Source organism: Phacochoerus africanus, chromosome 4 (genome assembly GCF_016906955.1).
Source record: "Phacochoerus africanus isolate WHEZ1 chromosome 4, ROS_Pafr_v1, whole genome shotgun sequence".
Taxonomy (NCBI): domain Eukaryota; kingdom Metazoa; phylum Chordata; class Mammalia; order Artiodactyla; family Suidae; genus Phacochoerus; species Phacochoerus africanus.
In genome coordinates this window covers 125871339-125887234 of record NC_062547.1, presented here as the reverse complement: position 1 = coordinate 125887234, position 15896 = coordinate 125871339, and the positions used below count along the sequence as shown (strand labels likewise).

Genomic DNA, 15896 nt, shown 5'->3' with positions numbered 1-15896 from the left:
ACAGGAGAGGAGACTTAGTCCCTTTCCTGGAAGTTTTCTCTCCCTCTAATACGCCTCATTTTTGATCTTCTTAGCTCTGCAACTTTCTAGAAAAGCAGGGGGCTGGGGGCCTTCTATCTATGATTCAGCGAAGAGAAGAAGTGTTCAGGTAGAGAAAAGAGGGGTTCAAGATGCCATGCATTTAAGCTCTCCAATTCCATCCCTTTACGTTATTTCTGACATTACCGGCATTTCCTTTTTTACTTTTTTTAATCACCCCCCCGCTCCTATCTGTCCCTGCATTGACTTTAAACCCTTTCTCCCAGAAACATAAAGTGTTAATGGATTAAAGGCAGACCAAGGGGGTGGCTCTGCTTTCCTGAGTAAGTTTTGTGGTTCATTCACAATGATGGCCATGCACATTCTGTAAAAGCAGTGGATGAGACGGCCCCTGCATTATGATGACAACCATATAAAAAATATGCCTCATAAGAGAAATACAGTAATTTTGTTTTGGTGGCTTGGTTAATTGTAGTTTTTACTTTCCATTTAAAAAACAGGAATTATATCACCTTTATAATTACCGTTTTGTTAAAGAAAATAATCTTTTTTTTTTTTTTTGTCCCAAGGCATATGGAATTTCCAGGCCAGGGATCAGATCTGAGCACCAGTTGCAACCTATACTGTGGCTGAGGCAAGGCAGCCTGGCCCTGCAGAGATGCCGCCAATCCCACTGAACTCCAAAAGTAATTGTTTTATTTGACTAAAATTCTCATCTAGATGCTATACTCTATGTAGATTTTTACTGTAGCTAATTAGATTTCTGTCATAAATGTTAAGAGTCTGCCACGTCAGGGTAAAGTGTTCATTTTCTTGATTGAGATCTTAGCAAATGTTTCCTTATTCTTTGAATCCATTTTATTAGATCATGTGAAATGGATTAATCAGTAGCTTTTCAATTTAAAGGGCTGTATCAACCTTCATTTTCATGCTTTTAGCATGCAACCTTAATAAAACTGAAATCAGGAGGTTTATATATTTAGCATCATCAGCCATGTCACAGCAGTGTCAAGAGAGTAAATTTCATGTCAATGTATTATTTTTGGTGCTGGCCAAAATCCTTGAAAATCTTAGGAAACCATATATTTTCAAAGGTTCAGAGTTTGTCACAAAATGTGCTGCACAAGGGCTAAAAATACAGCAAATCTGCAATGTTTCTAAATACACACCCAAAACAACTACTATCAGACTTTAACAGTTTAAAAAGTATGATTTTCTTTTTCAATATCTCTACCATTGAGATATTGAAATTCTTTCAGGATCTCTTCTCAAACGCACCCCTGGTCCATCTGCTACTGGTATGTAGCTGAGTTTTCCAACTTCGGCACATGGAAGTTCTCTGATGTAAAGCTGCATTAATATGTATCTGCCTTCTTTCATAAGAAAATTATACCATGAGCTGAGCAGATGCATATTTTGAAAGACTCACAAGACATTTAAAGCACCAGGAATTGAAACCAATGTGTATTTGAATGTCCAATTAATTAAAGAAAACTCGAAGTCAATGAAATTGAATATGCTTGATTTGAATACCACATGTTGACCTAAAGTACTTTAGTCCTTATGTGGGGAAAACCATAGAGCAGAGTTAACACTCCTTGCTTTGTGCTCTCCTCCTTTTCCACATGAAGAGCAGAAATTAAGCAGAGAATACACGCAAACCTTTCACAAACAACAACCCTTTTGCAGGTGCCAATTTTCCACCCATAACCTCCTTGATGCTCATCCTTGCCCCACCTGGCTCCTCTGACTGCACCTGCTCTTCAGCTGCTCAGCTTCACAGGGGTTCTGGAGTCCGCAGACCTAGTTTCAAATGCAAAACCCCAGGCGCATTATTTGCCTTCTGTAAGCTTCAGTTTCCTCATCAACAAAATGGGCATAATACTGGTCCTGCCTCAGAGAATTATTTTGAGGATAAATAGGCTGTGTGCCAAAGACACGGCTGATTGCCTATACCCTGAGAACCTAAGACATAACTCAGAGACCCCAGGACACCCGTACAGCTACAGGCAAAGTGTGCTCTCAGGTTTCTCACTCCTAGTTCTTCCTCTTACTCCTGCCTTCCTATGATATCTGCAATTCCTTCACACTTCTTTTCAAAACTTTTCCTCTTAAAAAATTTATTTTAGTCATAGTTTAGTGTCATTGATGGCAAAGAATTTAAAGTATTATCCCTATCAGGGAACACCTAGATTTTAATCGGAGCCAGTGCCTTGGACTAAAGGGCAGGCCCCTCCCAGGGCGGATCCATGGCACTGGTGAGCCAGTGGAAGGTGCAAGGATGCTGTCCCAGGTCTCTGGTGACACTCGCCTCTTGCCTCTCTCAAAGTCCACCGTGGGGCTGGCCCGGTGCCCAGGGATGAAGGGGGTGAGCCCCAGGTTGTGTCTCTCACAAAGAGGCTTTCAAGAGCCACCAACAAGGCGCATCTGTACTTGGGTTCCTCCTGACAGGCAGAAAGGGCAGGCAGGAGTCTTGTCTTTCTAGCCCATGAGGGAGGACAGGAAAGATGTGTGTTAAGTCCTGGGGCTGATGTGTGGGGCTGACAGCTTCTGATCAACCTCATGGAGCCACTTCAGGTTGAGTTTGGGGTGTGCCGCTTTTAAGAGGGACACTGGTAAACTGTAGTCACTCACAGGAAAGCAAGAAGCCTGAGCAGGATACACTCAAAATCATGGAGGAAATTTTGGTTTGGAGAAGACAAAGCCAAGGGTGACTGCTATGTCCAGACACTGCGTGGCATCCTTGCCCAGAAGAACTGTCCGTCTCTAAGCTTCCAAGGAAGAACTAGGATCCAGGGATGGAAATCTGAGGGACAAGGATTTTGGCTGAACAAAACTTAACCTTTATGACAGTGAGTTCCCAGTCGCTGAAATGACAAAGTACAGACTGGATGACCCCATGGTCAGGATAATAAGAATCACCTTCACACATCTCATGGACTTTGGAATACCTTATTATTATTGGTATTGTCATTAGTATTATCATTACTAGCCTATAAAAAACTCATACATAATTAAACATTTTCATTTAAATTTATAGAATAGTGGAAAAAATAAAAACAGTACAAAGAACGCCAGGATACCCTTTAGCCACATCCATCCACTGTCAACGTTGTATCCACTTGTTTTTATTATTTGCACTTTCTCACTTTCTTTCTCTCAAACTGGATGATTTTTAGGGTCCCTTCTACTGAGATTTATGATTCTGGGCTTCTTTCCAAGTAACAGGCTTTTAGAAAAAGTGGAATCCTGCTGGTGGTGCTCGTCACAGCACTTAGCATAAAGCCTGAACTCCGAGTTCCACGATCCACAGGGCCCCGAGGAGTCTGACCCTGACCCACACCAGGGCCTCATCCTCATTTTGAGCACCCCACTGCAGCCAGGTTGGTTTTTATTCTCTTCGTCATACATGCCAAGCTCATTTCTGACCCCAGGGGGCGCTACATGTACCACTTCCTGCCCCTGCACCACTCCTCCCTGGCTTCCCCAAAGGCTGGGCCCTTCAAGTAGTACTTTGGGGTCCCCCAAACCCCCTCCCTCACAACCTCTACAAGCTACTCTATCACTATCCAGGATGGTCTGGTTTATATATTCAGTTCCTTGCCTTTTGTCTGTCACCCCCCCCCCCCCGAGAATGTAAGTGCTGTGAGAATGGAGGCCTTGTCACCACCTTGTTGTTACTGTGTGTTCAGAGCATAGGACAGAGAACACAAAAGTTATGTGCAGAATGAATAAATAAAAGAACGAATGGGTCCAAAAACATCTATCTAGTCAAAGACTTGTTAATACAAGGAGGGATGTTAACACTTGACAACCTATACAAAAGAGAAAGTGCCTAACAAACTTGGAAAGGTAAAGAGAAACCTCTTTTTCTGGTGGCGTATATTCCGACTGACAGGAGGTTTAGGGAAAATTCCCCCAGAGGGTGTCCCATGCAGAATATGTGGACACTTCTCAGAAGCCAGTGTGTCTTCTGCTGCCATCTGTCTGAAAAGATTACCCTAAAGATGGAAATGTGCACGTGCCCCTGGGGCAAACTTTTCCTGGGCCCTTGAAACATGAAAGACTGGGGAACAGTGTTGGGGGGAGGGGCAGTGATTTCTAATCTGAAAGCCCACAGAATTAACTGAAAGTGCCTCAGTTCTTTCAGAAATGGAGGGGGAAAGCCTGACCATGTTGAGATTTCTTTCAAAGGAGCTGACAGATAATTCTACAGCAATGCTTTGGAGAGCTTGATTTTTCCACATGTTTCTTTCCCTAGGAACACTCTTGCTCTATTAGGAAGTGGTTTGCCAGCCTCCAAATGGTCCATCAAATTGGAGGTGTACATGCGATTCTGCTAAAGAGGCTTGAGTTTTCTCCTCATATATCCATTTCCTGTCAGGTCTAATTACTGGTGATTACCTTGAGCACTGGATCTCTACTCTGGGTGAGTTTAAAAGCATCTAAACTTGAACTTGGCCTCCTTCTACACCGCAAAGGAAATATCTAAATATTACCTATTGTGAAAATGGATAGACGTCACAAGGCCTGGAAAAAATGGAATAAATCAGCTTTAGGAAAATTATTTTTAAAATCTTCAGTTAATTCACTTAACTTGGTAAGGAAGAGAAGCTATTTAACAAAGAAAAGAAATTTCCACTTCGTTGGTGAGGGAAAATGCTAACTTTTCAAGTTTTAAAAAAGAAAATATCCTAAAATTAAATTATTTTCCCTAAGCCCAGCATCTGAGAGAGAGTATACATAATGGATAAGGGAGTTCCCATTGTGGCTCAGCAGAAATGAACCCAACTGGTATCCATGAGGACATGGGTTTGATCCCTGGCTTCGCTCAGTGGGTTAAAGAGAGCGGCATTGCTGTGAGCTGTGGTGGAGGTCACAGACACGGCTAGGATTTGGCGTTGCTGTGGCACACGCCAGTGGCCACAGCTCCAATTCAACTCCCAGCCTGGGAACTTCCATATGACATTATGGGTGCGGCCCGTAAAAAAAAACAGTATATATATGTATATATGTATGTGTATATATATGTATGTATATGAGAACAGTATATATATGTATATATGTATGTATATATGTGTGTGTATGAGAACAGAACATATATATATATATGCAGTGTGCATGTGTATATATGTGTGTGTGCGTGCATGTGTGTACACACACATGCACGCACACACACACACACATATATATATATGAACAGACTCTAGAGGCAGACTTCCTGAGGCCTGAGTCCCAGCTATGCAATGTAACTGCTGTGCAATTCTGGTCAAGATACATAACTTCTGTGCTCTGTGTCTCAGTTTGCCCATCTCTAATATAAACATCTGAACAGTGCTCAGCTCATAAGGATTTTAGGATTAACTGAATTAATATAAGCAAAGGCCTTACAACCTAGCTTCCAACTTACAACTACAGAAGTGTTTGCTATTATTTCTTCTCACTCCCCACCTCCAATTAAAAAAAGAAAAAGAAAACCTTCTATCTACAAGGTACCTCATAACACCACCACCAAATTCTGATCTTAACAGCAGCTTAGTGACATTCACAGAAGTTTATTTTGTAGGTAACAAATCATAGGCTCAGGGCTATATAACTGATAGTGGCTGAGTGCTGACTCAGACGGAGGTCTTTGGATGCTGAGGCTGGGAGCCTGCTATGGCGTCTCCTGCCTTCATCACTGATCACAGACCGAGGTTCAACTTTGAATCTGGCCATGCCTTTTAAGGAGATAAGCCTTATGATCAAAGCCTCTGTAAGCCCCGCAGAAACATGACGAGTGTGTTTGAAATAAAAAGATTTTTTAAGTGAAGGTAAATGAAAACTTGGACTTGGACTTACAAATATCTTCTATGATGTTTCTGACCAAATATTGAAGCATTATGTTCACTCGCACACCCGAAAACACAGAGATAAACTCACCTAGAAAGAGTAATTATTTTCCCCATCTCATCTAAACAAAATGTTGAAAGAAAACAAGCAGTCCAGGAGAAAAGTAAACTAGTTTTGTACAGTCCTTTCAGTTCTAAAGGCCTAGAATTCTGGTAGCGGCACAGGTAGGGGCCATCTATTTATTTTTAAGCACGATACATATTATCTTAAGTCTTCCGTCACCCATGGTTCTCAGGATTCTTGTTACTATCAGAGGTCCAGCTTTGGCAAGGTTAATGGTGATGCCTTAAGAGTAATTACGTGGAAAAAATAATAAACGGCATTTCTTCGTTTAAAGCTATGGTATCATTCCCATCAATATCCTCTTTTATTTTCATTTCTTGCCTATCACAGAGAGAAAAGCAGAGAGGCTTAATTTGATTTACAGAGGGGAAAAACAACCCTGAATGTACTTTTTTTGGTCAAGGGTGGGGGGGCTGTGCAGGGAGAAAAGGTCAGCCAGCTGGTTTTCATCTATATGCCATAATTCTCTGTTTAGTTTACACTATTAAACTCCAAAGCTTTGCTTTAATCTTAACTGTTACAGTATGCCTTACTGCAGATTCTATCAAGTCGCATCCCTGATAGGGTTTCAGACTTTGGCAAAGCACCATCCCCCAGTCTTGTCCTTGCCATATGGGTAGTAAACACATCCAACATTTTTTTATTGGCGCCTGCATCATTATGTTTTGTCACCAATGGTTTCTCGGGTTTTCCATAATTGCTGCGTATTCTGTGGTTTGGAGCTGCCACAAGGATCGCCTGCATTTATTTGTATACAGCTGGGTCCTCGTTGGGGCCTCTCTGTCCAGTTGGCCTTTGGCTGATGACCTAACATCTGCTTGTTGAGGGTGGGGGAGTGAGTGGAGAAGCCATAAAAGAAGAAAAGAGAAAGCAGGAGCAACTTCTGTGAGCCGAGAGAGCTTCCAGGAGGAGTGCCCTATACTCTGCAAGTCAGGGTGAGAGGGAGATGGGGGGAGCGAAACTGACCTGGTCTGTCTTCATTTTGCGAATCACATCTTCGGCACAGTTCCGGGATGGTCTTGAGTGATGTGACTGAATACTGAATGGGAAGCCAGAGGAGAGACAGCGTGTGAAATTTAAAATAAGAGCATTACATTCCCTCAATTTGACCAGAATATCAAAACACAAGATATACTATTTGAGTACAACGTGTATCTCTGCAGAGTCTATCTAGTTTTACCCTGAACGGGCTGTGTGGTGATCTGGCAGCATCCCAGACTCTACCGCTAAGCCTGTAAGTACATGTACATTAAAAAGGGGATTGGACACTCCCTTAACAAACAAGGTGGGCTGTAGCCAGCAGACATTCTCTCTCTTCTGCTACTTGTACAAGATGGAAGAACTTTCTGACCTTGACGCTTTCCAGAAGATGGCCATGTTATTTGCATTCTCAATCCTAAGAGTGAATCTATATGGGGGGGGGGGGCAGGAGAAAGAGCACCCAGCTTTCTGCAGCATCCAGGACAGCCAGGAGCCTACCTATTGGACTAGAGACACGTCCCTAATGATGACACTTGCCACAGATTTTGCTGTACTCTTCATGGGAAATACCTGAATAATGCTATAAAAAGTGAGGGGAGCACGGTTCTGTGTTTGAAAGCTCATCTGTTTCATGCATAGATTAGTTTGAATGGAAAGAAACCACCTTGCAGGCACAGTCCCAGGCCAACTCAGGGGCCTGCTATCAGGACCACAAATTATGACATAAAGGGGCATAAAACAGAAGAGCTACAGCAAATGTAAAATCAATAGCTGTGATGTATGGGGATGGCATTTGATGCCCATCAATCTTTCTTTGGAGAAGTCTGTTTTAAAACAAAATAAATAGAAGGAACTCTTTCTTTAATCAAAGGCCAAGACAGAGCCTGTCTTCAATCACACTTCAACTCATAAAACACAACTTCCTAAAAATATTTTGCTCTGTACCTTTAAGAACAATGTTCTTATGTAAATTGGCATGGGTTCTGGATGGCTTACTTCACTGTGGCAAAACTGGGAGGGGGACTGAGAAAAAAACATTTAATCTAAAAGAAAAATGATCATGGGAAACTCATTAGGATTATTCTAGCATTACGAGTGAGGAATGTGTAATCAGGACACATTTGTCAATAAGAAGGTGCTTTAGTTTTTGCTTGATGTTGATAGATGAAGCCCAGTGTCTACATCAAGCCCCCTCTTCCCCAACACTCCTACCCCCTGCTTTCCATACAGTATCAAGACAGCAAGACAGAAGGAGGGGCCGTTGAAGCTATTGTCAGTTTGAAGCTAATACCAATTGTGCATCACAAACAAATTAAATTTCCAGCACTTCCAAGTGAAAAATGAAATCTCAGATGACTAATTAAAGAAATGACTCTTACCTGTCTGATGCAATAACATCCTGTTTATGTTGGCCCTTCCCCAGAGGCTACAGGTGCTTTAGCAAACCCACTCACACACTCCAGGGAGGGAGGAATGCCTCGTAAGCCAAAAATGAACTCCAAGGGTTTTTTTTCCTCTTTAGGTTACTCTCTTTGGGAATGGGAGGGGGGTGAGTAACATAGGTACGGAAGGCATTTTTCTTGTTACTAATAAATTACCTTATGTTTCTAGCCAACTACAAGCTCTCTAAGGAAATCTGGTAGCTTCTTGAGACCAGCTGGTACAGGTTAAATAATTACACAGTCTGTAATTCAATTAAAATTGGGCCTTTTGTTTCACCAGCCATGCGCCCCATGAAAGCACCCTTCGGCAAAGTCTTACCCTCTCTCCTTTTTTTTTCCTCCTCCTTTCCTTCCAAGGCAAAATTTCAGAAAGAGGAAAATTTGAGATCGACGGTGTTCAGTAACTTGCTCAAGGGGCTTAATGATATGCGTGGGATTAACCGGGTGTGCTGCCATCTGCATTTCCAGCCACGTGCATCCTAACTGCCACCACCCACCCCACAGTCAGATATGCCAGGATCTCACATTTATTAGCTGCCCCTTCAGCTCTTCCACTGTGACCTCAAAGGTCTATCATGTGCAATCACTAATTTGATGAGGTTTAAATTTGAACAACACAAGCTGCCTGGCTGGTACAGGGACTGAGCTCCAGGCAAAGCCTAACCTGGCTGAGCGCCACCTACTGCCTCAACCTACATCACACCTGGAAGATTGGCCTCTCCACTCATGTCACACAAGAATCACTTTTTTTTTGTTTGTTTTTTTTTGGTCTTTTTGCCTTTTCTTGAGCCACTCCCGCGGCATATGGAGATTCCCAGGCTGGGGGTCTAATCAGAGCTGTAGCCACTGGCCTTCGCCAGAGCCACAGCAACGCGGGATCCGAGCCGCGTCTGCGACCTACACCACAGCTCACAGCAACGCCGGATCCTTAACCCACTGAGCAAGGCCAGGGATCGAACCCGCAACCTCATGGTTCCTAGTTGGAATAGTTAACCAATAAGCCACGACGGGAACTCCATCACCTTTCTTTTCTTTTTGGCCACACCTGTGGTACATGGAATTTTCTGGACGAGGGGTCAGATCAGAGATGCAGCTGGGGCCTATACCACAGCCATGGCAACCTTGGATCTGATCCACAACTGCAATCTATGCTGCAGCTGATGGCAACTCCGGATCCTTAACCACCTGAGCCACGAATCGAGCCCACACCCTCAGAGAGACAATGTCAGGTCCTTAATCTGCTGAGCCACAATGGGAGCTCCCAAAGGAAGTCACTTTTGTGAAAACAACCATCTAAATTCTTTGGGAATAATAAAACAGATTAAAAAAAAAAAAAGTCCATGTGCTGTTCCTGGTAATGGAAACAAAAAAGTATAGTAATCTGGGAGTTCCCTGGTGGTCTAGTGGTTAGGATTTGGCACTTTCACCACTGAAGCCCAAGTTCAATCCCTGGTCTGAGGACTGAGATCCCACATCAAGCCATTGCTCAACATGGCTCAATAAACAAACAAACAAACAAACAAACAAATGCCTCCCTTTAAAAAAAAGTGCAGAAATCTAAAAAAAAAAAAAAGATGATGTGTTGGCCAGAAAACCAAAGTTATAAGCACATAAGGAATGTAAGATATTCAGCAATGACTCCAAACTACACTGTGAACAAATTTACCATTCTTTATAAGGACACAAAAGGGAAAAAAATCCACTTGTGGATTTGTTTCATCACAATACTGTGCCAATACTGCTATCTGGATAGATGGTAAACCTTAAGGGGATGGTGTATAGATGGTTAAGTTGTGATATGGAGGAAACACAATTCACAGAACACAAAAAAATTGTTCAAGTCTGCACATTTGGGAATAAGCAAATGACTCAGGACGTCCGCCTTCACAAGTGACCTGTCATAGCATCTCAGAGCTGAAAGGGAAGACTTCCCAGGCCTTCATCTCAGTTCACAGGACAGATGGCCTTTTATAAGGAGCTGTCGGGTCACCAATCCAGCTCATTCTTAGGACAATGCCCAGTTCCCAAGGCAGTGAATACTGTTCTTTTGGTCCTAACAGAACCAAAGCCCAATGTATCTTTCCTGTCTCTGGACCCCAGTCTAAGCCTTTAAATTCTGTTCCCTTGATTCCTATTATCCTTGGGTGATAAGAGAGGAGGGGGGCTTACAGATGACTGAGGAGTATTATACTTCCTGTCTCTATGTTGCTCTCTAATTTATTCTTTTTCTAAAAATCTTCCAGAAATAATTCCCTGTTGAAACAGCCTTTTTGATCCAAACCTCTTTTCCACTCCTCCATCAGGCCTCAAGAAAAGCCCCTGCCAAAGGGTGAACAGCTATCTATGCTTCTTCAATGTCCATGTGCATGCAAAGCTGAGTTCCCCTTCAGTTCCTTGACCCCAGGCTACCTCCTTACCTGTGATGCCTTCCTCTGGCCAGGCAAATGCCACTGCTCTGCAAGGCCACTTGAGTTCTGCACTCCCCGTGAAATCCTGGCTGACCCATTGCTTCAGTCCTTACTGACCTTACTTTCTATCTGCCCTTAATAAAAAAAAAAACAAAAACAAACCTACCTTCCCTGTGCTCTTGTGCTCTGTTGTTTGCTTGCCAACACTTGTGTGCCTGTTCCCACAAGTGCCCGAGGGAAAGGATATTCTGGACTTGTACATAGGCATGGAACACAATGACTTATTAACTGTTTGACTGAAATACTAAGCGGTATTAGGATCCCTGGACATAATATTATAGATGATCAAAGGAGTTCTTTCACATTTAGAGCTAAGTGGGAATTTACTCCACACGCCATATTTACACTAGAATTAATTAGCTTTTTTTCTTTTTTTCTTTTTTTTTTTGTCTTTTTGCCATTTTCTTGGGCCACTCCCATGGTATATGGAGGTTCCCAAGCTAGGGGTCTAATCAGAGCTGTAGCCACTGGCCTTCGCCAGAGCCACAGCAACTCGGGATCCGAGCCGCGTCTGCAACCTACACCACAGCTCACAGCAACGCCGGATCCTTAACCCACTGAGCAAGGCCAGGGATCGAACCCGAAACCTCATGGTTCCTAGTCGGATTCATTAACCACTGAGCCACGACGAGAACTCCAAGCTTTTTAAAATGCAAATTTGACTAGGATGCTTCTGTTTCAAATCCTTCAGTGGCTCCGCATAGCCTGTAGGAGAAGAGCCATATATACCTTAGCATGGAATGTAGCCCTCCATGAACTCAGACACATCTCTCATTGTGCTCCTCTTTTGACTGTAGTCATACTAAATTTCTTGTGGATACCCCTGCAATATCTTTTCTGACCCTCCTAGACAGAACTTAACCCAGCTTTCAAAGTGTGGTGTTCAGATGAACGGCATTAACACCATATAGGGACTTGTTAGGAATTCATATTCTTTGGCCCTATCCCAGATATTTTAAGGGCAGGGCCCAGCAATCTGTGTTTTTACAAACCACTCATGTGATTCTGATGCATATGAAGTTTAAGAACCACTGCCCTTTATTTCCTTATGTTGGGTCCATTAAAGAGTCTATCACAAGACATTTCACCTATATGTGTAATTTCTTTCTCTGCTTACTGAGGGTGTGGACAATATCTTATTTACCAGGGACACTAGGTAATTACTGAACTGAGTAAAATGAATTCTCTTGTGTAGCCTATAATTTTAGTAGCAATGATAATAGATAATGATAGTAGTTAATATGTATATAGCACAAATCTTCTCAGAAAATCCCTTAACTATCAGTCTAGCAAAGTAATCATGATATATTTAAAAGAACAAGCCCTTCTAATATAGTAACAACACGTATGCTGGTTGATGCCTTAGCTTTTTGTATAAAGAACAATGGATTTGGAGCCAGAAGCTCTGGATTTGAGTCCTGTTATGATATTGATTAACTTGGTATTTCTGGACAAATAAATCATTGCCTATCTCTGGGGCTCAGTTCCTTTATCTCGAAAACAAAGATAACCATATGAGATAATGTATGTGAAGTCAACCTGCAAGCTGTGAAGTGATGTTAAATGATCCGGTCTCTTTAACGCATTTCCACGTGGGTACCACAGGCCCTCCCTCCTCATCTCCATCCCTCTCATGATTTGAAGCTCAGCAGATCAAGGCTTGAGAACTGAGGAGGCAGGAAGAGGCGGGCTATGCTGGGACTGGGAAGGAAAGAAAGGACAGTCCAGCCTGTTCCAGCACATTATTCGGTTTCCTTCGTCTTTCTTCATCCCAGAGAGGCCATGGCCAAGACCAGACACCGAACCCTAGCTTTGGAAACTACATAGAGCTGCTATGACGTAAGACAATCCTATACATTCTGGCTTACGCCAAAGTTGTCACCCTGCCATGCAAAACAGTTTGAATATGTTCAGGATTCATAATAACAGACCGTGATTTCTACATTGGGCTTTGGGGATCTCTGACCACCCCAGAAACTGTTCAGGACTGAAAAGCTTTGGCCCTTCCTCCTGAGAAGTGGAGCCAGTTGGGTGAACAAGCAGACGTTACTCCAATGGTCATAAGCTACAGAAAACGAAAGAACTAAAATCTCAAGCACCTTTTCAAGCTACAGATTTTTTTTTGACAACTAATGTCTCATTAAGTTTCCAAAAGAAATAATTAAGACGGTCATCCAAATCCTGAAATTCAGGATTTCTCACCCAGCTTTCCAAAATTTGAGCAGGCGTCTCCGTGGTCACACAATAAAATGACAAAAATGTATACATGTGAACCTAGTAGTGAAAGCTCACACAGCTGAAGTGAGATTTTTACTTTATTTATTTATTTATTTATTTATTTATTTATTTATTGTCTTTTTGCCATTTCTTGGGCCGCTCCCGCGGCATATGGAGGTTCCCAGGCTAGGGGTTGAATCGGAGCTGTAGCCGCCAGCCTACACCAGAGTCACAGCAACGCAGGATCCGAGCTGCGTCTGCAACCTACACCACAGCTCACGGCAACGCCGGATCCTTAACCCACTGAGCAAGGGCAGGGACCGAACCCGCAACCTCATGGTTCCTAGTCGGATTCGTTAACCATTGTGCCACAACGGGAACTCCTGAAGTGAGATTTTTAGAAGCACAATATTTTCCTAAAATTGTGACCCCCCCCCCCCCCACAACAGTCTGACCATTCAATTCAGGAAGGAGTGTCCTCAACACATCATACTATTTTCCTTTCTCTGGGGATGTGGTGTTAACACTCCACCCCTTTATCGCTGACCTCTGCTTGTGCTCGGATCTCCTCCTCTTCCATCCCTCAGACTCATGTGCTGCCATCATCCCCTTTTCTCTCCTTCTCTTCAGCCACTTTCTTTTTTTTTCTTTTTTGTCTTTTTACATTTTCCAGGGCCGCTCCCGCAGCATATGGAGTTCCCAGGCTAGGGGTCTAATCAGAGCTGTAGCCACCGGTCTACACCAGAGCCACAGCAACGCGGGATCCAAGCCATGTCTGCGACCTACACCACAGCTCACAGCAACGCCGGATCCTTAACCCACTGAGCAAGGCCAGGGATTGAACCCACAACCTCATGGTTCCTAGTCGGATTCGTTAACCACTGCGCCATGATGGGAACTCCATCTTCAGCTACTTTCTTAATATCAGTTCCCTGCTCTGATCCTGTAACATTAAACAAGCACCTTGGGCACCTCAAGACCCACTGCCTCCTCAGTGGGCCATGAGTGGACTTTCCTGCTCCCATGTTCACAGACATCTTCTCTGAAAGGACTGCCTTGGTTCTTGTCTCTGCTTCCTCCCCTCTGCATTCACTCCTCCAGCCACAATGGCATGGCATCTGTGCCATCACCTGTGGGCACTGCTCTTACTATGGCCACTAATGAGTTTTAACTGGAAAATCCAATGGCACTTTTCAAACCTTTTTCTTTCTAGCAACCTATCTCTCAGTACTGACCATTTCCTTCTTTAAATTCTTTAAATCATCCCTTCTCCTCTTTTTCTATTTTCCTCTTGTATCTCTGAAAACTCCTTTCCAGTCTCCTTTGTAGAAGCCTCTTTTTCCTCCTACCTCATGGGATGTACAGTTCCTTTGTTTTAAAACATTCTTCCCTTTCCACATTCCATGTTTCACAGTGACCTTATGACTCCCACAGTTTTAACCTCCATCTCTGCATAAGATGTTGGTGATCTACATTTTCAAATATCTATCCCAGTCTTAATGATTGATTGATTGATTTTGCTTTTTAGGGCCACACCCATGGCATATGGAAGTTACCAGGCTAAGGGTTGAATCTGAGCTCCAGCTGCTGGCCCATGCCATAGCCACAACACCACCAGATCCAAGCTGCATCTGCGACCTACACCACATCTTGCAGCAACACTGGATCCTTAACCTGGTGAGTGGGGCCAGGGCTTGAACCTGCATCCCCATGGATACTAGTCAGAGTTATAACCTGCTGAGCCACAACGGGAACTCCTCCAGTCTGCTTTAAATACATTTCTTTACCCTTTCAAGATCTAAAGAAAATTATTATAAACATTCCCATTTTCAAATGCATTTGGTTTTTGCTCTTGTTCTGTTTTTATCTTATGTTCCAAGAGGTACAAAAAAAAAAAATGAATAATCCTCAAAGTCTTTTTTGCTGAAACATGGCTTGTGGTTGGTATCTGGGAAAACTGAGTAATTCATTTTGACCATATTAAGAGTATTCCAGGGCGTTCTCTTGTGGCACTGGTTAAGCATCCAGTGTTATCACTTCAGTGGCTTGGCTCACTGCTGTGGTGAGGGTTTGAGCCCTGGCCCAGGGATTTCTACATGCCTTAGGTGTGGTCAAAAAAAAAAAAAAAAAAAGACTATACCAGGACCAACTCTATTATAATGCTAATATGTGTAGTGAGCCAAAGACCCACTTGGGTAAAGCTGATAAGAGCACAGTACTGAATGATCTCCCTCTACTGTGAGAAGTAGTCATAGATGGGAAAAGATGTGAGTGAATGAGAATGGCCAGAAGTGACCGAGCAGAAGTCAATTTTAATGCAGCAGTCGCACATGTGGATTCTAGAGCTAGACTGCACATGCTATATCCTGGTTTCAAAGTTTTCTAGCTAATTAATCTTAGTGACTTCATCTCTGTATAGCATCAGTTTCTTCATCTGTAAACAGGTACTAATGGTATCAATATCAGAAGGTGGCTGTGAAGATTATGAGCTAATAATGTGAAACATCAGGACTAGTGTCTGATGCATAGTAATGTATCAATAAATGTTACTATTATTGTCAAAAGTATCAAAAGTGAGCATTTAAAAATGAAGCCAAGGACACTGACAAAGATGTTCAACAGATGGAGCTCCTGCTGTGGCACAGCAAATTAAGGATCCAGTGCTGCCACATCTGTGTCATAGGTTTTAGATGTGGATCAGATTCCACCCCTGGCCTGGGAACTTCCATGTGCCATGGGTGTGGCTGAAATAAATAAATAAATAAATGAAGGCAAAACAATGGTAAATATTGAG

At 42.9% G+C, this 15896-nt stretch overlaps 1 protein-coding gene across 2 annotated transcripts in view; it reads right to left on the bottom strand.

Moving 5' to 3' along the window:
* The window catches only part of SNCAIP (synuclein alpha interacting protein), a 161843-nt gene that overhangs the window by 58959 nt on the left and 86988 nt on the right, over positions 1-15896 (bottom strand). The window contains exon 3 of one of the 2 annotated variants that reach the window (XM_047778498.1): positions 6961-7033. In XM_047778498.1, coding sequence (XP_047634454.1) covers positions 6961-7033 — 73 coding nt within the window. Of the gene's footprint in view, positions 1-6960; positions 7034-15896 lie in introns of those variants that run through there. The other variant, XM_047778499.1, reaches the window with a different exon arrangement.